The 25,847-nt window shown below is 38.5% G+C and overlaps 1 protein-coding gene across 1 annotated transcript in view; it reads right to left on the reverse strand.

Moving 5' to 3' along the window:
• sema6bb (sema domain, transmembrane domain (TM), and cytoplasmic domain, (semaphorin) 6Bb) overlaps positions 1 to 25,847 on the reverse strand; it is a 183,217-nt gene that overhangs the window by 65,163 nt on the left and 92,207 nt on the right. Inside the window, exons 4-7 of the mRNA XM_028027955.1 lie at positions 18,662 to 18,722; positions 18,476 to 18,538; positions 3,760 to 3,858; positions 1,735 to 1,825 (exon numbers count right to left, since the gene is read on the reverse strand). Of these exons, the coding sequence (XP_027883756.1) occupies positions 1,735 to 1,825; positions 3,760 to 3,858; positions 18,476 to 18,538; positions 18,662 to 18,722 (314 nt within the window). The remainder of the gene's footprint in view (positions 1 to 1,734; positions 1,826 to 3,759; positions 3,859 to 18,475; positions 18,539 to 18,661; positions 18,723 to 25,847) is intronic.

Below are 25,847 nucleotides of genomic sequence, written 5' to 3' on the forward strand. Positions count from 1 at the left end.
GAAACATCAGGTGGCTGACTGTTCTTTTTAGAAAATGGAAAAACATTACCAGAGCTGCAACAGTGTAAAATAAATTTAGAGATCTCGGGTGTTTTAGTCAGACCCAACTTCATCTATTGTGACACTAATTTCATCAATAGGAAACTCAGAGGTTCTTCTCTTCACACAATCTTTTCTTCAGATATGAATTACTCACATTTCAGTCTTCAAGTGGTTCCCCTTTAAAAACCCTTAACAGTTTCAAATGGAGAAAACAAACAAAAAAAAAACAACACTGATTTTTAAAGATCTTACCAGCATTTGGAGTTACGAATGGGGCAGATTTCAGTTTTAAGACACTTTAAATAAACAATATCATATGAATTGTTTAAAAAAAGATCTTTTACAATAGGACACCCACACATTTCTTATCTCTTTAAATGGTTTAAAATCACACAGACATATCACGTCAGGTGCACATGATAAGCTAATCTGCTGGATTGATAAAGTGAGAGTGAACACCAGGGAGATCGAAAGAGCCGTTTTAGACTGTTTTAAGACTGTAGTGGCTGATAAACGACATAAAAAGATCTCAAAATCATTTAAAATCAGACATTTCACTGTATGTAGTAGAGTTTACAAGTTGAGAAGCAAGTTCATTATGAAAGCAGACTGAAAGATACAAGTCTCACTAACAATATGGTAATATGTTGCAAACAAGTCTTCAACATAATATCACAGGATCTCCTTCCAAGGCTGTTATAAAAGTGTATAATTGTACAGTCAAAAAAAAGGCTCTTCAGATTTAACTTTCATAGAAGAGAAAACTGTTGCTCTCAAAGAAAAGCATGACTGAAGATTTCCAGAGAGAAAACAGACAAAGACTAGGAGATCTGAAACAATGTTATTTGGACAGATTACTCTAAAAGTTAATAATTTGGACACCACAACTCAGGACAATGTTTAACAACTGCATGCTTCTAAAATTAGTGAGCTTTAATTGAATATATATATTTCTTTACTTCTTCAACTGTTGGGTTCATCTGTTAAATGCCTGCAGGATTCATGGTGTTTAAATGAACACTGGGGGGGAAATTCACCCATTCATTTTAAATATCTATAATAGTCTAAACAACACACATATCTTGTTTTACTTATTACATAGTCAGTATTTCAGAAATATGTCATAAGCAGCAGCAGTGATACAAAACTTAAATCAGGTTATAGATTTTTTTCATAGTGGTACTTTATCGCCACAAACCTAAGTCCATAACAGAAGTGACACATTAGTAGAAATCTGTAATCAAGCTGAAAAATGCTGAAAGCTGACAGCTTTGTTTTTGAGTTAATACTGTTTGTGCATCATCTACTTAACTATCAGCAGAGACAAACGATGGCAGCCTAAACTAATTCAGGCCATTGTAATGATACACAATAAAGCAAAACTGTTTGTTATCGTAGACATGACAGCTGACAAGACTAAAATATTACTGCAATAAAAAAAACATGATGACTGCACCACAATGGCTCTCTGCAGTTTGTTTTCACAGAGCTGATGATCACATTATCAGTGAAGTGAGGTAAACAGAAAAACTGCAGATAAAAACTAATTGAAGCTGAACCAATACAGCATATTGAAGTGTCATGCATTAAGTTTCATAGAGGAACCGGGTTATTCCTCAGTTTTTCATCCCTGTCTGACAGCGCTGTAAGAAACACAGAAGAGGTGCATGGAGCCTGGAGGGAGCATCTTACCAGCAAACAGAGCAACGTTGGCGTGTTTGGGGTCATAAGGGCATCTCGCCATTCCATTGACTGGGTCTCCCATCATCTCCAGAGTGTCGCCCTTGAAAATCACGCACACAGACAGGCGGGCAAAAACAGCTTTCAATCATTGCACTCCAAACAATATAAATGCATCCATGGCAGCATCATGAAAACAAGCCACAAGAGAATGGCAATTAGACAGTGTTATGGAGAGCGCAAACTAATGACTCAGTGGTGGCAATTAGGCAACAAGAGAGTTACATTCTCATACATAAATAAGAGACCAACACACTGAGGCACCCGCATGAAGTCTAGTTAACAATTCACACAAGTTTTCATCCCATTATTATACCGTTCTGTATCTATACGGTGAAATCTCTGGTTCTGTGTCAATTACAGCACATGTATATTTAAAAGGTAGCCACAAGCACCTATTTCAACCGTTTCTGGAGAAAAAAATACACAACTTTGAGTGCCTTCCACCCACCGTCGAGAGCAAAATCATTTATAAATGTCATTTCATTAAAACAGAGCTATAAATAAAAGAGCAGCTTGCATTGCTAACTAGTCCCCTGAGAAGCAGACAGCCTATCAGGCAGAGACAGGTGTTGTAGGGCGTCATTAGTGGCTGACAGATAATGGGCCAGGTTTGTTTCTATGTTCCAATGTTGCACAAAGTCTGAAATGTGAGAGAATGGAAATAACACCGATACAAAAAAAATAATAAAATCTTTGATGGAAGATTCCCCCCCATTTTCCGAATCTGTTTTTCTAGCTCTGACTACTAGGCTGCGTATATTCCCTCAAAATCTCTTCAGAATGATGCAAAATCAGCTGAACCCATTATTAATATTTATATGTATTTTTTTCCCCCCTTCAGCGAGTCTCGGGTTGTTGCCGTAATTGAGTGAGACAGGGATCGCTTGGGAAAGTGGAATGAGCTGTGTGGAGGAGGATTCAGGTGAGCTGAAACTTGATGGGTAGAACCTTCAGATTCTGAAAATTGTTTTTTAGGGACAAACTGTTGGCGTAATGCTCTGAAACCGTGAGATAATTAGCTGAATCAGTGCATTTGACTTGTTGCTTTAATCTTTGAGTCTTTATATGTTTGCTTCTTTAGAGTTCCTTGCAAAAGTGTTCATGCCGCTTGAACGTTTTTGCATTTCGCTGCGTTACAACCACAAACCTTGATGTATTTTATTAGTGCTCTTCGTAGTAGCAAAACAAAATTAGTGCATAACTATGAAGCGGAGGAAAAATAATTCACATTTTTTAAACCAAAATCTAAAAAGTATGATGTGGATTTGAAATTACTTTGCTCTCAAACCCTAAATAAAATGCAGTGCAACCACTTGCCTGCAAAAGACATATAAATAATAAAGTATGCTTTTTTAAAATGTAGGAGTGTGTATTAAAATTGATGGAAAGCTGGAAAGAGAAAATCCAAATGAAATACACCAAAGTTTGTTTATGTAATGTGACAAATTGTGAACAGATTCAACAGGCTGAATACTTTTGCAAGTCACTTCATTTGGAATTTGTTTTTCTCTTTCTCTCTTTTTTTTTTACCACTAGCAAAACAAAAAATAAAAATCCAACCAAGTAAACAAGTCATGTCTCCAGCTTTCCTCTTAGGCCACTTCCTTCAACCTCTTGTTGTTCTCCCTGATTTTCTGCCTTGACTCTAACATCAGGCCTGAAAGTTTAACCACCAAGAAATAAGTGTTGTTCCCCTGAAAAACAAGGAACTAAAACTGCCAGACAGAAAGGATAAATAGCTACTTGGGAGGAAGTCAACACCTCAAGTGCCAAACAACCCAAATCAAGCTGTAAGCTTTCACCTGAGTAGACGTACTAATTGCACTGCTGAAGCAAGCTCTCTCATTGCAAAACATAGATAAGCTATCTATCAATTATGTTAAAGCAATTGTATGAATAACTGAGTTATTGGCTGGCCCACAAAACGTCTGACAAAGTTACAGTAGAGCTAGCAGATGTGATGCGGTTGCTTACAGTGTAGTTGGCACAGAGAGGGTTGAAGGCGTTGGTGCCACACAAAAAGAGGCCCCCCTGTCTGCTGAGCAGCACCTTGATAAAGTTGCGGCATTCATCCTGTAGGAAGGAAAAAGACAGAAAAAGAAGGGCGAGTTTAATGTGTAGCAGGAGTTAAGAAACGGAACAAAATTGTGGTGCAGGGGGGAAAAAACAAATACAGAAACTGATTATCCAAAAAAGAAACTGTGTGAATTGATGCTTTTTAGCTGCCTGATGTGAGGAATTATTACACCATTAACACTGTCAATCATATTGATACACACCAAAGGAAGTCTGCAGAAACTTTAAGTGCCTACCTGCTACAGACATGTGCACACAGACAGCTGTTTTTGATTGACAGACTATAATCTACACCAGCCTCAGGATTTTTTTTAACGAGCAACAGACTTAAGATAATTTCAACATGAGGAATCAAACTCTACTCAAAGCCAGCTGGGTGACTCAATCAAGTTGTGTCGCAGTATCCTCGTGCCATGTTTGTTCTTCAGAACGAGTCGTCGTGCTGTTTGTAAGGCGCCAGATAAGAGCTGCTTTCCCCCACTGCAGCAAGAAGCCATGAATATAGGCACAATGAAAGTTAATCCCTTTTCATTCTGCTCCCTCAATAAATGTTAACACAGATAAACTCGTACTTAGGCACGCTGGTATCAAATTCAACGTGAATGATGTGTTGCGCTTGTATTTGTGTAGTTACTTCCACAAGTATTCATACCCGTGGAACATGTTCACATTTTGTGACATTACAATTACAAATATCAGAGTTTTTCATTAGGAATTCTTGTGATAAACTAAAAAGAAGTAGTAGATTACTGTGAAGTGAAAGGAAAAGTGTCACCTGAAAGAGGTTTTCAATACAAAAAAAAATCTACAGAAAGAATTCACATTTTTCCACACTTAATTCTTACAGCAGGTTTTCATAATCATTCTGTGTTTAGCTTCATTTGGCTTGCATTGTTTTCACTCTTGCATATCGAGCTTCCCTGTCCCTTTTGTAAAACAATATCCACACAGCACAATGCAGCCACCAACATGTGTTGCCTATTTTACCTTGGGGATAGAAGGTTCTGGGTGATTAAATTTAGTTTGAGTTTAAATTTAGTTTTATTGCCTCACTAATTAAGTGCCATCTAGGGTCAATTTCTTGACTACATTTTATTTAGTGGTATTAAAATGTGAGTAAATGTTCGCCCATCTAATAAACAGATTCCCCCAGTCAAGTTCTCTGAATCTTCTTAGGGAGGTGATAGGTTAAATATCACTGTTTTTCCTTTGCTTTTTTGCAAAAGATTTGCTTTTTATATAAAACACATTGAGTTTGTAGATGCAGCATGGCAAAATGGGAAAACGTTAAGTACATATACTTTTGCGAAAAAAAAAAAAAGATTATCTGAAGAAATCTTTTAAAAGCACTGGGAAGAAATTTCAGTTGAAACTTTAAGATAAATGTCAAAAATTTGTGACAGCAGCTTGCATTTGCAAAGACGAGCAAGCCACCTGTAAGTGGGTGGTGATACATAGCACATCAATGGTAGTCAACAACCAACAAATCCTCTTCCTCAAATGGCAAGTGTCCCAGCCAGCATGGCACCAGAAGTGACGCACACACGCACATGCACACGCCGATACACAAACACCAAATGGGGTCTACTTCAAGACCAACACCTGCACTGATGTCATCTGAAAGAGCAGCGGGGCTGAAGCAGAGGCTGCAGAGGAGGTGATAGCTGATATGTCAAAGCAAAGTGTGAGTGTGTGTGTGAGACGGGGATCAGAGAGAAAGCAGTGATATGGGAGACGAGTGAATGTTATTCCAGATGCTCCACCCTGCCCCTCTCCCTCTCCTCCGCGTTCCCACTTTGCTCCCTGCAGGGTTCTCGTTTTTCACCGGAAAAACAGACACAGGAAAGAAGGAAGTGTTTTCATCTTCGAGGATGCAGGGCTCTGGTGCTTGGGGTGTTTGGGGTGTGTCAAGTTCGAGCCGTTATTTCTAATGCCGCAGCAATATGTGACAAACCGAGTTGAGGCTGTGCCAGCTTATCTGAGGGCATGCCACTCACATACATGCGGCATGCGCTTCGTACAGTGCCTGTAACTCATCTGGCAATGTTTATCAGAGCACAGATGTAAGCTCACATTGGGGAACCATTTGCATGCTGTTTGTTGTTGGGTTGTCAGCTTGGTTTGATCGGCAATGACATAGTCAGATGAAGCACTCCTAATAACAACCCAGTCCAACTGCCAACATCTCAAAGAGAGGCGTGAATACTAAGAAGAACCAGACCACTGCACAAAATGTCTTCATTTCGTACTGATTGTACAAATAAAATGAGCGATTTCAAGATTGCAGGGTAAAAACACTTAGAGCCTTTGTAGCATCAACAATTGAGCTCTGATTGCCATTCCCACTTTCATCAAAATGTATGCAGAGCTGCATACGTGCAGCATCAATTTATCCAAATTCAAATATCCCAGGAAGTGATTCTGTACTTCCAATGAGTCTTTATTCAAAGCCCAATTCTGCACACAAAATTAAAGCTTTATTATGCTCTCCACACAAAATCACAAACCAATTATAAAGGATCAAACAGTGAATCACTGATTTAAATAATCCAGAGGCTGTGTGTCCTGTTGTCTGCCTTTTCTCCCACTGCATTCCTCTCTTTTTTGCACACTTGCTTGTGCAAAATCCTGACAAAATGCCACATCTACAAGCCGGCAAAGTTTCCTAAGACTCAAATGACTTCAAACCTTCTCCCATTCTCTGTGTAGCTAACCTGCAGCAAAAATGAATAAACAAGAGCAGAAAACAGAAGACTGATCTATATGTTGTTTCTAATAATTGTAATTAATAACTAAATTAGGTGGGATCAATCTGGCTAGTCACAGTGACATTTCAAACAATTTTACGGACAAATATTTTAGACTTATATTTAATATAGAATACACTCATTTATAATTTTTGATCTATTGTTCTGGATTGTTTTTTATATATTCAATAAGTTAAATTAATGTATTCATTTATAATGTAAAGTATGGAAATATGTTGGCAAGCACTTTTTTAATAAAAAGGAAAAACAGAAGGTTAAGACAGTGCAATTTTTTTTTTCAAAACAAATTACTTTACCACTCTAGTTGTTAGGTATCCGTTGTGTTCATCAGAGAGACAGCCTACAGGAAGAAACTGCCTGCATGTTTGTTTGTTTTTTACAAATAGTGCTCTGTAGAGCTGATCTGAAGGTTGCGTTTTAAACAGATTGTGTCCAGAATGTGTGGTGTCTGCAGAAATATTAGTTGCCCTTTTCTGACCCTAAACCTGTTAATAAATCCCCTGAACTACTTGTATGATACTTGAGGAACTATTTTCACTGTCATTTTGATTAGATTTTTAATAACTACACCTTTTCCATTTTAAAATAGTAACCACAATTATTGCATGATGTTAAGCAGTGCAGTTAAACTGCTTGAGGTGGTTGCTGTAGCAGAATAGCCTTTCTGATTAAGTTAAGTTTAACTTCTTTGTTATTCTGAGCCTCTGACTGTGTGCATGTATAGATTCATGACCAATACATCATATATTCATCCCAATAAATACAACAAAATACTGTGATAAGTCCAAATTGCCTATCTATAGTGGTTTGTGGAATTTTTGTACCTTCATACAGAAGAACATTCCTCAGCATAAATACTGATGTAGCTGTTAATGTTAAGAGAAGATGAGTGGAAAGATGCATAAGCGAGGATATGTTTGGATATGCAAATCTGCAGTAATATATTAGCCAGACTTTGTACAGGTAGCACGTTTCAAATCAGCTCCTCGCTCTGGAGAAAGATAATAACCAAGCCACTTTTTTTTTTTCCTGCAGATGTTGAGTGAGCAAGTGAGGTTCCCAGCAAAGTCGCACATCCACCATCTTTCTTTCACTCACACACAAAATAGACTCTTCCAAAAAGCATTTATGGGGATATAAATGCGGCTGACGCACACAAAATCCCGGTACTGACAACGAGCTCTCTGTTGCTACAACACATTGTCTCCAAAAAAACCTGCAGCAGAGAGACACCATTAAAAAACTCAGGGGGCTCCAACTTTAGCATCTGCTTCTCATCTATTGTCTGGAACTAAACCTTTTGCTATTAGATGATAAACAGCGTTTCATTTGACCAAAGCCTGGACTTGAAGCTTGTCCTAATGACGAGAAGAAAGAAAAAGAACCTTTATGTGTTTTACCTACGGCGGCAATCAGCATTCCTGTTTTTAAAGTAACAAAGTTACAACAGTGTTTATGACAGTAAAACATTTGGCTTACATTGTTTTAACTCTTTAGGGAGTAACAACTACATATTTGTTGTGTGATGAAACATAATAAAATGTCCCAACGTTATTATGATGACCCCACACAGTAGGAGTCATTTGAGGGAGAACATTGGCGGGGTTTTGTTTTTTTTTTTTTTTTAGCAAGCAGCTTCTCTAAATCTCCAAAGTTTCCATTACATGCCTGGCTGGTCCCCTGACGTTCAAGGTGCGTGCTGTTCTCCCAAGAGCAGCTATGAGCCAGAACTCTCCCACACACATGAACTCATACTGTGTACACAATAGACATACACACAAAGCCCTTTCTGAAAACCACTTCTCTGCTCATTAAGGACAGGTCTGTCATTTTCAAGAAAAAAAAAACAAAAACAATCCCTGATGCATAATTCTGACTGAAAACAGAGCGACGCTCTGTCGCAGGAGCACAGCGTGAGTCTATGCGTGTACGGGCGTGGGTGGGGGATAGATTATCAGCGGTACTAATTTAGCAGCAATGTGCTGTTCCAAGTGTTGTGGTCTTACTCAGCATGTTATAGCTAATCTACATCCCTCTGAAACCCCTTTTTACTGTTTGACAGTAATTCTGACTAAACTGACCACAGGCCAAGAACAAACAATCAGTCACAAGAGGAAGAGTGAGAAGGGAGGAATGACGGAGTAGTGGAGATGTGATGATAAGTGAAGAAAAGGAGGGAAAAGAGAAGGGATCAGAAGAGTTTTCCAGGTAGGTCAGCCAGACCCTTAATGGCCAAACTTCCTGTTGAAAACAAACATCCATCCCATAAAAGTAAAAGAAGAATTTTGCAAAGTACTTGTATAAATAAAGAAAGGCCAACTGTTAAAGCTTTAGAGCCTTCAAAAACCTCAAAAAAAGACAGTGTTCTGGTATGTGGGTGTAACAATACAATACTGAACATTTTTGGTATGTTCCATTCGACTTGGGACTCAAGTGCACCGAAAGAATGCAGCTTGCTTCTAAACCTGCAGCACATTTATACGTAGAACCAAAGTGCAAAGCTCTACTAATACTCCTTAATATGTTGCGACTATATTGTCATCTCAATATAAGTGTCATAATTTATTATTAGTGTCACAAAGCGCTCTTTAAAGACATTTTTACTAAAATATTCATGGGTTTACATGTTGCATGACAACAGGAGTCTGGCTGCAGCAGATGCTAACACCAGACATGGATTATATATTATATTTATGCTTCAGATACACAAGGTCAGAGCGCGAGATAAAAACAAAATGGAAAAAGGATTAACAGAACATGGACACCAGTGATCTCTAATTTTGCAAGCAGCGTCACATCATTAATTAGATTTTAAGCAGTTTTATGAGCAAGAATTATTAAAGAAAACCTGATTTTTTTTTAACAGTTTGAAGGAAATACAAATACAAGCTATGTATTTCATACCTTTAAGCTATGAAATGGAGTCATGTCCACAAATATTACTTAAAACTCTTCTGTGCTATGAAAAAGCCTCCTATTAACCTTCTCTGGAGGTGGCTTGGATTTCCCTGGACTTTGGAGCATCTGTAATGGGCCATCACAAAGAATAAATCAGTATTCCATGACTCTCTTTGCCCTTGGCAAAGCTCGTTTAAACTTCTGTAATTGTGGTGTTATTGCGCGAAAGCACGCTGAGATTTTAGATCAAGTTAAGCTGCCTTTGAGATGACATGCTTTCCAGGGATTCCAAAGCAATTTTTAAAAAGACAGAGCAAAACAGTTTTCTGCACACATTACAGAAAGAAGGCAGTGAAATAAGAGGACATATATTATATTGGAATGCCATTCTCACCTGTATTTAATAGAGAAGGTTCTAGAATTTTGAACAAGAATAATAGCATCCACAAACTTTGATATTCCTCGGGGTTTATTTTCAGAACTAATGAGGCAAAAACACTTGAGACACTTTAAAGATTTGTAACACTGTCAACACTGCACCACAGACAAAATAATATTGTCTAAATTTTGTTTGGAGTTGGTGTATGGCAGATAAAATACAGCTGCTCAAGAAAAAAACATGAAGTGAGTTTATATGAGTTTATAGCATCTCTATTTATTCATAAGTTAAACTTCAGTCAGTACGGAACTGATTTCACTGTGGATAATAACTCAGAAGCTTACAATGTCATAGCATCACCATTTTGTAAGCGTTTTAATCATAACTGGGCAAAAACAGAAAACCTTTTGTCTGATGTAACGTCAGACAATGACAATAAAAAGCTCTAGTGTATGTAAACATCTTAATTCAAATGTAAAAGTTACTTCATTAAATGGGGGAAGATGTTGTGTAAATTGAACTTTTTGAGTTTCATGTTATAAAGTTATAGTCTCATCAAAAACGTACCTGGACTGTTGCTTTGATTCTTTCATGTATGTTTGATAAATCCTTGAATCTCCCATGACAACCCTTTGGGGGTCCTACCGCTTGGTCATACAATGTGCTGCCTATTTACCCAAAGCTCCTCCTCTGAGCTGCCGTCCCCCATCGAGCTTCCGCCTCACAGAGCACTCATCCCTCATGACTCCCTCACTCAGCTCCTCCAGACTAGCAGCAGCAGCAATTATCAAACACCCGGTGAAACTTCGAGTCTGCTGAGCTCATCATGCAAACTATTTCACAGTCCAACGCTCCTGAGTTGCAAATGGCATCCTGGCAGAGAATTGATATAATGATATGTTGGAGGTGGAGTGTTGGAAAAAGAAGTTGCTTCTTAAAGAGACAAAGGACAATTTCAAGGTGTCAAATTACGAAGTAAAATTTCTTTACGTCATGTTTAATGACGTTTACACCATTTTCATAACAGCTGAAGGTAACAGTTACTATATTGTGCTATAAAATCACACTAGGTGCCTGAAAAACACACAATTGCCCCTTTAACATTTTCTGACTTGGGTGTCACTCGAACAAAAGTAACATAATGAGCTGGTAGGGCATTCATAATATCCATTTATCGTCTATACCCACTTTACTAAAGAGGACGTGGTGGGGTCTTTCACCAGTGGTTAGTGGGTAAGAGGCGTGGTTCACCCTGGAGGTCACCGGTCGCTCGCAGAGCAACTTGGAGACATACTAACAACCAGGCACAGACACTGATATCTAAGAACAAAGTAAGACGAAGGCGAAACCAATAGCCCTAAATCTCATGTCTATGGACTGTGCGAGTACTAGGAGAGAACAACAAGGAGAACATGCAAACTCAAACCTTGAACCTTCTTGCAGCAAGGCAACATTTATTATTTAGCGGCCATTAAACAGCAAAGAAACTGATTTGTTTTTCCATGCTCAAACCAAGAAAATGTGCTTTGGTTTGACAATTTAAAACCCAAGAGCTTGATCAAGGCAATATTGATTAAACAATCTTGCTAAGTGCTGGTTATAGCAATGCCCAACCACTCTTTAGAAGTGCATGACTGTGTTTGCATGCAAATGTCTGCCGTCATTGCTTGATGCTGGCATTGAGCCATTGTACTTCATTTCTTGCTTCTATAGGAGTGAAAGGGGAAAGAAATGAAACAAGGAGAAGAGACAATCAAAATACCAGTGATGCAAAAGAAGGAGACTGTGACATGCAACAAACTGATCTGTAGGAATGGTAAGTGAGGCCGGTTGTGGCAACAATCCTTTGGTCAACACAATGAGAGGAAAACAGCAGGAGACATAGGATATTGAATCTTAAGCCTAATTAAGGCAGAATACTGTGTCCTTCCTGATCAGCCAAGCAGAAATATTTAATTACAAAACCAATTCTGAGGTGGCAAGTGTATCACATCTGACACAACCTTCCTCCAAGCAGAACAGGATATTTTCAGAGGGCGAAAAGGAGGAGTGAAGACAAGGAAGGTATAAATAAAACGACAGCCTTGATTCTGGGAGATTAGGAGAAAAAAAACTTGTTTAGGATGGACAGAATGAGAAAGAGTATTAGAAAAACTAACTTTGAAGCATAAATGCTCAAATATATACATACTGGAACTTTGGTGTTATAGTTTATGATAATACAGATGATGCATATTGTTTGTGTGTATGCACTAAGTAAGACTGACTGTTTTGTCTTTTAAATTAACATACTTATAAAAAGGAATAAAGCTTCCAGGAAATTTAAATACTCACATTAATATAATGTAAAAGCTGCACACATTGTGCTTTTTATGTAATTGTGCAAGAAAAATCATAATTAAAAAACATATTTTTTATAGTTCACCTATAAATTTCATATATCCTTAATTTGTCTGACGTAACGTCAGAGTTCTCTTTGTGTGCATATTTACATAATTTTTGCATATTTTCAAAAGTCCTAGGAAAGTATTTTAGAACCTGTTGAATTTGGCTGTCCGGGTTCAAAGTCTGTAGAGTAGAAACCATTCTCATATGCTTTGTCATGTATGTGAATACACTGAGATTCACCTTATGCAACAATCAGATATTTATTGGACACACCTGGAACTTTTGGCTTCAGGTGTATTGAACATACATGCTTTGCTGTAGACAAATGTTACTTTTATACTTTCTGTTGTAAAACTGAATCGATTGTAAAATCGTCATTTGTCTGCTCCACAGTAACTCTATGTATTTAAGCCCTTATAATACATATATTGGACTGCCAAAGCTTATCATGATAAGCGTTTAAAGTTAAGGAGCCTATGGAGCCACTTAAAGCAGGAACTCAGAAACAGAAGCAATAGGTGCTGCTGACTGTGCAAAGATTCCCCTGAGACAGTCCAGTACATAATAGCTGAGTGTAAGATGCTGGCAGGCAAAGTGAATATGGGCAGTGGCGCAAAAAGTGGGTATGCAGGGTATGCAACGCATAGGGGCGCTGCACTAGAGGGGGCGCCAAAACCCCGTCTCGAAAAATGTTTTTTTCTTGTTGGCATTTTCTATAATTAACAGAATGAAATGATCAATAACAGGGGAACAGCACTGATTAGGCGCCCCTCTGCTCCTCCCATGCAGGTGGCTGTGCACGCACCCCTAAGAGTATGCAGGCGTGTTTTTTAATTTTTTTATTTTTTTATTTTAGACTACCACTCGTAGTGCACTTGACAAAATGGAGCGGCAGAAAAAAAAGCTGTCCGGGGCGCAAAACAGAAAAAGGAAAAGGGAGAAGGATAAAGATGTTGGCGGGATGAAAAAAAGCCTTTCAATGTGGTTGAAAGATAGTAGGTAAGTACCGTCAGTGTATTAGCAGGACAGGAGGGCTGTAAATAATCAAGTTAGCTAAAGCTAGCAGCTAGCCTAATACGGAATCGTCCCATATTTGCTGTTAAAAGTTGCCTCCCCTATTAAACCATTAAGGGACGCGATTTGTTTTGTATTTCTATGAATATCTGATACATAAAATTGTCACAGACACATAACCGCGCACTAAGTAAGAATGACCGAAATAAAACTCAGGAAATATTAACACAGGAAAGCTAAAGCTGCTGTGGCGGCAGTGCCCAGCTATGGTCCAACACTTAGCCCTCCTGGGTGCATTTTTTCACTCATATATATTATGGATTCTTTAATTAAAGATGAGTTGTTCAAGTTCATGCGTGTATCAGACAAATTAGTCATCAGAGTCACTAAAGCCCTTAAACTCAAAAAGGTTGGTGACCTATTTTACCAACCTTTTTGGCAGGGGGACACTTGAGTTTAAATGTTTTATTCAATACCACTACAGTGATGTTGTGATGTATCTGATAAGTCAGATCAGATGTAATGTCCAATCAGTAACTGTTATCCAACAAGGAGATGATTTAAATTAAAGTTTAATTTCTATTGTAGTTTGACTGCTGTATTTTTTAAGCCTATTTAACACAAAATTGATGTCATTCAGCTGTGATGGTGGAGAGAAAGAAGAGAAGATGATGAAAGAGGAAGAATCAGGACAGACAGGGGAAGGCAACAGGTTGGTCTAATGCAGGTGGAAGTGAGGGAGCAACTAGTCCATCTCAAGCACAAATTTTTAAACATTATTTTTAAAAACGGTAAGATCTGTAATTTTTACAACTAATAATGCTTTTTTGACCACATGACTTAGTGGAGAACACCACAGACAAGGGATGAAGGAGACAGACATGAGGTCAGTGATAGAGGAGACAAGTGATGAGATCAGGTAGGCATTAGGAAAGCAACAAAAACCTATATACCATGATGGTTTGAGTTTCTGATGACCATCTTTGATCGTGTTCTTTTTTGGGGAAAATTAGTGCAGGCAGTCATGGTGAGTCAACCACGAGAAAAGAGAATGAGAAACAGAAAGGTGCAGATGAGGGAGAGGAAGAGCAGAGAGGACTAGATGATGAAGAGAGAGAGAAGCACAGAGCTGCGGAGGAGAGAGCCGAGACAAGGCTTTATTCAGAAGAACCATCTGAATGGCCTTTACCACACAAAATGGGGGACACATTTAGGTAGTACATGGTTGTAAATGGCCCACAGAAAGTTTCTGATGGTCCATATCCAAGATCAGAGAAGAATAAGAGGTGTTTTTCCAAAGCATACTGTTTTCGTTTACTGTCTAATGGAGAGAAAGTTGAACGAGATTGGTTACTGTATTCTAAAAATACTAACAGAGTCTATTGTTTTGCATGTAAGCTTTTTGGTGAAGCTAAAGTTCTTGACACATGCCTTGTGGAGGGGTATAATAACTGGCGATGTCTTTCAAAAACACTGAAGCACCATGAAACCAGTAGTTCTCACATAAATGCTTATCTGACGTGGAAAGAAATGGCATCTCGCTTACGCCTAGGTAAAACTATTGATAGTGAACTGCAGAAAACCATGGCAGCTGAAAAAGCACACTGGAGAAGTGTGTTGACTAGAGTTATCGACTGCATACTTTTCCTTGCAGAGAGAAACTTGCCACTAAGGGGGAAACATTCTCAGTTAGGAAATCCTAAAAATGGAAATTTTCTGGGAATCCTTGAGCTCATAGCGCGATATGATGTAACACTGGCAGAGCATCTTAGAAAGGCTGCCTCCAAACAAACCACTGGATATCTGACATGGTGCACTCAGAATGAATTTTTAGATTCAATATCAGAGTGTGTTTTGAGTAAAATATCTGCCAAGATCAAGTCCTCTAAGTACTTTGCAGTGGAACTGGACTGCACACCTGATATTTCAAAGCAAGAGCAGGCCTCAGTCATCATTCGATATATGGGGGGGCGCCGAAGATATGTTCGCATCCACCACAAAAATATGGAGTTGCGCCCCTGAATATGGGGTGCCATTGCAGAGAGGCTGGAATAGAGGCATGGCACTAATCTTTGACTTCTATGCTTCATCTAACCAGAATGTAGCAAAAGTCCTAACTTGAATGTGATAGAGAAAGTATAGTGGGAGCCAAAGATTAGGGTGATGATTCTGATCCCTTCCAGCCTGGCAAAACCTGGCCTGCAATTATAAGTTTGACTGTCGTAATGTGAATAAAGATTTTTGATTGATTTTTAAGAACTATACACATTTTCAACAGGCTATATTTAAAAATGTCAATAAAAAAGTTTATTTTTCACCATGTACTCTTTTTACATAATTATATTATCTTTTCACCATCTTTCCTGTCCCTTTTTCAATCAGAGAGAAAATATCTGGTTTAAAATGATCTTGTTAACTGTAAACATGTTTTGCATGAACCCATTCAGAATAAAAATCGTTAACGATGCCAACGTTTGCAAACTTCTCGCAAACTTGAGAAGTTTGCAAGCTAATAGACTGGTTTGAACATTAATGAACTGAGCAGAGCTTATTCTGGCAACATTTAATTGTGTCTTATCTGGAGGTGAACAGCTGCTGCAAGCTGAAAACTTTTTAAATAAACTTCAGCTACCTCATACAGAAGAGTCATCAATTTTATTTTTTAAGAACAGTTTCTAGCTTAAATCCTTTGCTGTGTTTGTACCATTTTGTAGGATTCATGTTGGATTTGTGTGACTCCATGTTAACTGTGAAGTTTCATCTCTTATTGTAGTTACATTTAAAGAGCAGACATTATCTTTAAATTGAATAAATAGGTCTTTTTTTCTCAATTGATAATGTGCCTTAAATCTCGACATATTACATATCCACATATCAGCCATTACCTATTAGATTAATCATTTTCCTTTGCAGTTTATAAGGTATTTCTTAACTTGACGTGAACTGAATAAACAATTAAATTCACAATTTTCTCAAAAAATATGCAAGAGGTAAATTTAAATTTTGGTGGCAGTGGTGAATTTAGAACATAAATACATTTTTAATCTGCACTCTGAAATTGGAACTAAATATTGTTAGTCTAAAATTTTCAGCAAAGTGACAACATAACTTAATCACGTCATCTTTTATGGAAGGAACAATGACTTTCATTGTTAACATATTTTCTTTTTGCTGTGTTTTTAAATGTGACTATTTCTGCAGTATTTTATCAAACATAAGTGTTTAAAAGAAAGATTTCATGTGGAAAATAGCAAGAAACGTTGACCTTAAAGTGACTGAAGGTTTACATAAATCTATGCATTTCTATGGGCAACCATTGAAAAGCGTCTGAGCCCTCGGAGAGCTGACTGAAAGGACCTGGCAGTGTTCTTATCTTCCTCGCGTTGCTGTGTGACTCACGGCATTAGCAGGCAGCCCAGTCATTAGGGGCAAGAAGACCTTTCATATCTCCGTCAGCCCCACAGCCCTCCTCAGGGTCGGCCAGCAGGGACTCACACCCTCCCCGCCTCTTCCCTCCTCTGAGCTTCAGCTTTTTGTCTCAGTCCCTCGATCCTCCATTGTGCCTCCTTTTTGGCACTGTCTCACACAGATTTAATGTCAGGTGTTCTCTCGCTGTGTTAAATAAGTCATTTTTTTCTGTGCCTGAGGGGGAGACAGCCCATGTGGCCCCCCTTCAGCCACATTCATCAACCCCTGCATAAAACCACTCGCACACATGAGCTTAACATGCGCTGTTTATGTGTGGCAGACGGCAGCGCGGATTATGAGTGCTGGAAATATAAGAGGTATTCAGGCGTGGGCTGCTGGCCGCTATGGGGACATATCACCCCGTCTCTTCCTCGCCACACTGGTTTTTTGACACCCACGTACAGTTAGTGAGGACACAAACTGCGGTGTTAACCCACGATGGAGGGACAAGTTTTAAGCAGAAAAAAATTATTTTATTATTTCCTTCCTGTGTGAGTGAGTGGCTCATAAAAAAAATAGGACTTCCATAGATCAATTTACACTTGAAACTGTGTTTTTTAGTATGGATAATGCATGCTGTGGTTTCAACAGGCACTCTTCAAATGCATTATACAAATTATTCAAACAAAATAATGAAAGCTGATTTTTTTTTTTACACAAAAGTTTTTTTATTTTGTAGGTGCAAGATAACAATCAATAAATTAGAAACTTGTTCCACTAAAGAAAGCTTGCTGAGAGGTAAAACAGCATGCCAAATTAAACATAATGAAAAAATTAAGTGCCTGCCAGTCTTCTCCAAAATTGCTATTATTTTAGCATAAATTTTTCATCCCTATTAGTTTTAATTTAGACAGACACCTTAGTTTAATAGAACTTATAACAAGCACTAGTTACTAATCTTTTCTACATTTGCAGGATTGCCTTTAGCACAAGGCATGTTATTAAATCAAGTAGAACAAATTTTTTTTTTCTCTCATCATTTAGGAATGTAGCATCTTCTGGGGAGATTGAATTTAATTACAGAAATCAAATCCTCAATTAGGCATAGACCAATTTCCAGCTCCAAGGTATTAAAAAGTTAAAATTTTAAATAGGTTAAGAAATGTCCATCATGCTGTTCCTACAAGATAAAGACTTTTCAATGAGATGCCAGAGAAGGTGATCAACGTGTGGTAATGCAGCAGAAAGTGGGCCGACTCAAACAAGACTACACCACTCTTTTATGAGGAAACTAAACGAAAAAAGTGACATCCATCATGTTTAGCTAGTTATCAGTTATTAGCTATCTAATCAAATACTAGCTAGCTAGATAACAATAAAATATTTTTTTCATTATTATTTGAACAGCTGTAGGATTGTTTGCTTCTGTTTGGTTTTAAATAGAAGTAGTCAAATCGTTTTTGTTTAAAATCCATTGTTTAAAAACAGTGGGGCCATGAAATCTTTACTCCTGGTTACTATAAAATGATAATCTCATATTGACTTATTTGTAAATATAAGGAAAAGAACAAACTGGACCAATGCACACAGTACTATATCAGATAGCTCATCATGAATCCAAGCAAAATTGAGCTTAACTTTGACTAGACTCTCTGATGAGACTCATTAGTGGTTGGATTTGTGAACAGTTGACTGCAAAATCCCTGCGAGACCTTAAAATGTATAAATATAAGAGAAATGTATGAAGGAACTGTCTTACCTCATGTTTGCCCTTCATCCTGCAGATCCTGATGTCATTTTTGTTCGACTCCCATGTTCTTTTCTGTAAAGGAAAAGAGGCCCAAATTATCTCAGTTCGTGAGCCTCACATGCATGTCTCTGCAGACATAAAGCAATATCTCTACAGAGGTTGTAAATGCTACGTCTGTCTGTCCAGGAGACGTACTTTGCTGTAAAACATCTCATCCCCAGCACTGTTGTCCATCTCCACCCGGAAAAGATCATCCCTGCACAGAAAGACAAAGAGAGAGAAGGTGACTGAGCTGAGTTCGTCAGTACAGCATTATCCACGGTTTCAAAGGCACAGGGCTACATTAAGCAGACCATCAAATATTCCTGTCTATGCAAGAGTAGAAAATGGATATTATTGCAAGCTCAGTATCTTAGTGTTTTTGGAATAATTCCAAACCACACATTTAATACAAACTCACAGCATGATGTCCCCCCGCTACCGCTGTGTATCCTTTTTCAGCCACTGTACAAGTCTGTGTTGTGAAGATGATGATTGCAATGTGACAAATTGTTAAAAGGTTAGGGTGTTATTTCTGAAACTAATGTGCATAAAAACGTAGAAGGAGAATATTTATAAGTTCTGCAGAATTTTGCACAACTGCAAAGCACAGAAATCAGCAACATTTATTTATTAAATCAAATTTATCAGACAGACCTTCAGATCAGAGCTTTACGGTCTTCCACTTGTCTGCGATCATATGAGAAATGATACCAGACTAAGTTGCAAAGTCTCATATTTCGTCTCTCAACGTTTCCCTCTGATCATTAAACTTAACTCACTGCCTTGAATTTTCTGCTCAGCCTCCCAATTCAGACTTATCAGTCATACTGAAAAGCCTGTAATTGAATTAATGAATGATTTAATCAAGTGGTTACACTGAGGCTTTCACACCCTCACATGCTGCCCACACATAGCCTAAAATCCTAACACCATGAATAAATTCACAAAACTCCAAATGCCGCTTTATTGCACTTTTAATCCCTAGCTAATTGTATGGCAACCTTGGATGTTCCTGTGAAAAATGCCGACCAAACAAGAGTTATGCTGGGCAGATAACAGCCGTCGTTTGCATATTGATTAAGCCCTTCGTATCTGTTGGGATGGATCTGAAGTGTGGGCTTCAGCTGAGCACAGGCCGAGCTCCGAATGGCCTTATCTGTAAATCTCCGATAGCCATGTTAGTGCTGCGGTATCGATCCCGTTTCTCATCCAGCGCTGTCTCTCATCTGTGCTGCATGTTTGCTCTTGCTTTCACCTTTCCTCAGACAGACGGAGAGGTTATCTCTGTGTACTACATATGTGAATCCTGTTAAAAACTGAGAGCGAACATCGAGAGTTATGTGTGGATTTACACCGGATTTAATTAAATGAGAAAACTTTAGGAGTTTCTATTGAGTCTGCAGGTGCCATCATTCTCCTGAATAATTTATCTTTATTTCCTGTTCTGTTAGAAGATTACCACCCTTAGTCAGCCTTGCAGAGCTCAGGGGTAAAGATGTGTTGGCTCAGTGAACCCCCTGCTTAACAGGTCAAAGTCTCAAAATGGTGTGGAGCCGAGAGTCGGGGCTAATCTCTCCAAGGCTGCCTCAGCATTGCATCTGAATAAATACAGTGAATGGAGCTCAGTAAAATCATGCAGCCGTTGTGGTTTGAAAATGTTAAAAATATTAAGTTAAAGACTGAACCAAGAAACATTTTGTGATCTGTGAAGTAGTCAATGGAAGTGTGAGAAATCACATGTGTCAATCTACAAAAAATAATATTCTTCTAAACTGCAAGGCATATTTGTTTTCATAGCAGAACCACCCTCAGACAGCTCTTCTAGTCTTTTCCACGCTGTCTGAACAATACAAATGACTCACAAACTCTGGGTCTGGTTAAATAATAGAATTGAATGGGGGAAAAAAATAAACTCCTCTTATCTTTATTAAATTATTTTTCCTTTAAACTTATTTTAAAACGCCATGTAATTATTATGAAAATTAGTGGGGACAAATTTGTAAGGGAATGAAAGGCAAGAAAATCACAGAAACGATAATCTGACCAATTAACTTAACTGTGATGCGAGTTTTTGCCCCTATAACAACATTTGATTAAAATGAAAGTATGTTTCTAAAAGAGCAAAAATTTACCACATTACGTGAGCAGGGATTCAAATGGCTCACCTAAGTTGTTTGGTAATTGAATCTCAATTAGAAAGACTGTGTGAGCATTTGTTTAAAAGACATCTTAGAAATAAATTGTAGTAGAGAGTAATCTCCCTTTTCAAGGAAGTAACTCAGTGTCTCCTGGCCAAAAGGACTTTATAGAACATGCCCTGAAACTCCTTGTTTTAGTCTTTAAGAAAATTAAACCAGTCCTACCTAGATTAACTGCAACATAAATACTGCAGGATAATTTCTTAAGGCCCTCCTGTTGAACCGTTGAGTATTTATGTATTTGGAGGCTATTAACCAGATGTTTAGTTAAGCCCAGGTAGGGCGTGCTTTCCCTCTTGGAAGAGCCGCTGGCTCCTCTCATCCTCATTAGCTCAGTTTGGTCTAAGATTTTACACCAAGTTTCATATTTCACTCTGTCAGACCTTGTTTTTGTATTCATAACATGCGTGTCCCCATTACCTGCCTCACATTATTAATGGCCTCAACCCCTCTGACCTCGGTATTAGAAAGTCAACATTTGCTCCAGATAAACTGTCAGCATTTCCTAAATTTTTACTTGACCACCTCATGAACCTTCTTCTTTTAGCTCAGCCACACAGCAGCAGAGCTGAGGTCAAGACCTCTAAAGCCTCACATTTTTCTTTTTTGGCTCTCCTGTCTTTAATAGCTGCTGCACTGCAGTTCAGTGTGTGAGCTGCAGAAATACTTTCTAGTACACTGGAGAAGAAGTCACTCTAATGAATAGAACAAGGATGGATTGAATCTGTGTTAGACCGACTAACAGTGTTGTGTTTAAAATAGAAGATAAAAATCATTCAATTTTAGGTCTTGAATTGTTTGTTAGACAGAATCTTGTATTCTGCGAAGCTATTAACAACAATAAAAACTAATTTAAAAAAGCACAAAAACACAATACATACAGTACATTCACAACAATACATAAAGGGTTAGGTGATGTTTGAGGACAACCATACTCCAATCCTTCCTTTAGTATTACGACTTTTTTCAATTGTCTTTACCTTCTTGATGATGAAGGAACTAAAAAAGAAAATAAGTATTGCTGATGTCAGAGTAGCTGTATTTGCAGTCTTTAAAGACTATGCTATTGATAAACTTTCATTTATATAATTTTATTAAAATAATCCTGAATTTCAGCACCGATTGTGATGCCAAACCTGAAAGAACACAAAACATCCATGTTGCTAAAATTCAACACTATAAAATGTGGGCGTCCTCACATCACCTGTGTGAGTCTGTCTTTCAAACACACTTCTGTCTGCATTAGAAGTCTAGTCTGTCAGCGCCGTCAGACGGGCAGCTGGGACCTCCTGGCTTTCCAGTGTTTATACCAACCAAGTTTCATTGTAGCCGTCTGCCATGAAGCATTTGACCTGACTGTGACCAGAGCAGGACCCCTGTTGACATCTGAGGTCAACGTCTGTGGGCTAATGACCGACTTCCAACCTGGAAGTGAGACAGTAGTTCAAGCAGACTCACACAGTTAAAGTCATTGCACAACTGGAACAGTAGTTGACTTTGTCCTTTTATATTGTCAAATATAAACACTTTTAAAGTGGCTAATATTTGCATGGATTAGCCTTTCGGATCTGAGTCAGAGCTGGAGCCCACAGCATCCACAGCTGCTCATCTTTACAGCAATGAAACAGGGCTTAACGCAGCAAGGTGCTTACTCCCACCTGGCAGCAGGCAAATACATAGTTTAATTTCATTTAGGAAGGCTGGAAATAGAGCACGGAGGGGTAGCTTCTCTCAGCAGGTGCTTACAGCAGGGATTTAGCTCCGCTTGCAGTCTCAGGAGCAGCTATGCTAACAGTGACAGGAGTCAGGGATGATTGGGGCGTCTTATCAGGCTGTGCTCTCCATGGGAGCTTTTGGCAGCTATACCCTGCCACTACAGATACTTATATATGCATTATACATTTTAACACTCTGTTGCCGTCTTGGCATACACACACATTCACACATGTATCTGTTTCTTTCAAGCTTAAATTAAAAAAATGAATAGGTCACGGTTTTCTCTCTCTATCTTGGTATCTCCATACCTGTAGAATAACAAAATGACTCAAAGCAACATCAAGTAGGCAAAAACATCTCAAAAAGTATTATATCATCTACTAATACAAAGATATGCTAGAAGAGACGACAAGTAAAGTTAACATCTGTCAGTTTGAAGGGGGTTATAGAGAAACCTCTAAGGTTTCAGGACTCCAGTGAACCACATTAAGTGAAATTACATTTCTCAGGGTTGATGACCACCAAGAGCCAACAAAAAGCTCATCCTGAACAACATCTGATGCACCGCAGTCCTCACTTCGCTCAGTTAAGGTCAGAGGTCATGACAGAACAGTGAGAAAGAGACTGGGCAAAAAAGCTTCCATGTGGGAGCCCCAAAACCAAAACCACTTCTGACCAGAAAGAATAAATAAAATCTACAAACAAACAAAAGACGACACCTTAATAATCCGCAAAACGTTTCAAAAGTATTCTGTGGACTAAACAAACAAAAGCAATGATGCTTTGCTGCTTAGGACCTGGATAACTTGCTGTTATTGGTGGAATCATGAATCCTTGAAGAACGTCTTGTCATCAGTTTGTGACCTTAAGTTTATGTGCATCCGCAGAACTTGCACATAAATGCAGCAGAACAATGATTTGCAGCAAATCCTGCAACAAATGGCTACAAAAAAGAAGAGTTGGATTAACTCAGTAAAAGTCTGTACTTAAATCAGATTGAGATGCCTTGGTGTGACCTTTAACAGCCTCTTCATGACTAAACATCGACAAACGTGGCTAAATTAAGTGACCAAATGGAAAAAAAAAAGAACAAATCCGTAACCAGGTATTTTTTTAAAACTACTATACCTTTGCCCTCTTGCCTCATATTTATTGCTGCTGAGGCAGTAGAGTATTTTACTATCATGAGCTTGGTAGAAACATTGATATCCCATTACCTGCTTAGTAAAAAATGTTACTGCTGTAAATCAAAGTGAACATTTTGCAACAGGGTTCATGGTTCTGGTTATATTTTAGCACAGAGCTTCAGACAGTAGTAGGTTTGGCTGCCTCAGACAGTTTTATTAGCAGTCTGTTTAAAAACATGCGTGTGTTAGCTCATGGACCGTCTCAGTGCAGACAGAATGGCTGCAACCATGTTACATAGTTTGATAAATTTACTACCATGTCCCAGGAGTGAGGTGGGACCAGCCGGGGGCAGGGGACTAGGTCATTTCCTCAACCACAGCGTCTCTTTATTTTTGGAAAACACCAACTTCTTTTTCTTGATCAGGAAAAGTAGATTGTGGTTTGAATTATAATACCATTTATCCAGTCAAATTTAGTCCAGCTGATGCTTGTTTTCTCAGATGTTGAAGATGTACTGTTGCCATTTAAACTACAATGAGCTGTTTGTCCTTTGCCTTCAGTCTTGACCACCATGGCGGCGGTTTGCTCAAGATCAGCACATTCCACAGACTTATACACATGTGGAGAACATCATTCCACTGAGACAAAACAAGAACATACTTGACCTCCCATTTGTTGGTCAAAGAAAAGGTGCACCCGGACTGGCCCAGATTTTTTGTAAATGAGGAGTGGCATTTGCGATTTGAGACACATGTCCTTTCGAAAAGGACCGCACTCATTATTCTGGATAGGCTACGACAGATTATGAGACGTGTGAAAGGTTAGTTGGCTCCTAACACCTATTTTAACATTTAAAGGCTGCAAGGTTTCTATTACTGTGAGGATGTGAGAGGAGTCTGACAACAGCTGTGACTTTAAGAACCGTGTCACTAAGGAACGGTTAGCGACCATTACCTTTCTTTATTGGGGATTAAATCAGTGCAGTTTTACATATTGCTCAAATGCAGAACCTAAGCCTGTCTGACTATTCCTACTTACAGTCGTTCGCATTGCACCACTATGTTTTTGCTCAACATCGCCTGAGTTTTCCTTTTAGTCTAACTTACTGTGTTTCTGCAGGATCACTGGTCACTGAGAATAACATACTTGGGGTGAGGAAAAGATGACAACTGGAGGTAAAATACAGCCCTTTAGAATCCTGCATGTTTGTCACACCTCGTCACTGCCTGACAAGGTGGGAGGAACATAAGTCTCCTGGTTCAGCAGGGTTGAAACCTCATGCATATGGGCTTCCACAAGCTGAGTGACTGTAGAAAAATAATGGTTTTGCCTTCTCATATCAGATTGGCCAAGATGCTGTGCAGAGGTGGATCTAAGGGTAAGATTTAACAGTTCATAAAGCTTTCACATAAATGCTAACACTGCAGTTTGCTTAAGTGTTTGGGTAATCCAATAACATTTAATGACTGTGAGGAATAAAATACCAATAAATGAGGTATTGATACTTGACATACCTGCTGAAAAATTCAATCACGGCACGAAACTGAACATTTGAGCTACATCTTCTTTAACATCTACATGCCTTTGAACCTTTTCAGTTTTTTGTTGCTAAAACAACAAATTTTGATGTATGCTACTGGATTTTAACGTAGCAGGAGCAACACAGAGCAGCACATAAGTGGGAAATTGGTGGAAAATGATTAATGGTTTTAATAAACAGTCTTACATGTGTAGAGCGCTTTGCGTTTGAAACCAACTTTAACAATCCCCATAAATAAAATCCGGTTCAATCAAGTTCTTTCACAAAATAAGATAAATAAAACTTTACCTGTGCATAACTTAATCTTAGAGTAAATACAGCTGTTCTTTGAAGGCCTAAGAAGTTTTGATTTGGAGAAACTTATGTGCAGTCAGATGTCAGAGATATTTTAGACTTGAACTGATGAAACATTTCAGAACACTTGCAGTCGCACACTCAAGACAGTAGTGAAAACAGGAAACGTAAGAAGAGGGGAAAAAAAGCAAAACTCAAAGAGTAAAGCCTTGTGAAAATAAACAACTCAGCAGTGCAGAATGTAATGTACATATTCTGCCACATAAAAAGCCATTGTGTTCATCCGGACAAAGGATGCTTTCATATTTTGTCAGCAAAAAGTTAGTCATACACTCAAAACTGCCTTTACAGAAGAACGTCAAAAATAGAGAACTTTTTAAAGGCACTCTGTGCTGCCATGAAGACTCCTTCCATATGCATAAGTGTGGCAGAAAACCTCAACTGAACATAACCCTGAACACAA

The sequence above is a fragment of the Xiphophorus couchianus genome, chromosome 9 (genome assembly GCF_001444195.1).
Source record: "Xiphophorus couchianus chromosome 9, X_couchianus-1.0, whole genome shotgun sequence".
Classification (NCBI taxonomy): Eukaryota; Metazoa; Chordata; class Actinopteri; order Cyprinodontiformes; family Poeciliidae; genus Xiphophorus; species Xiphophorus couchianus.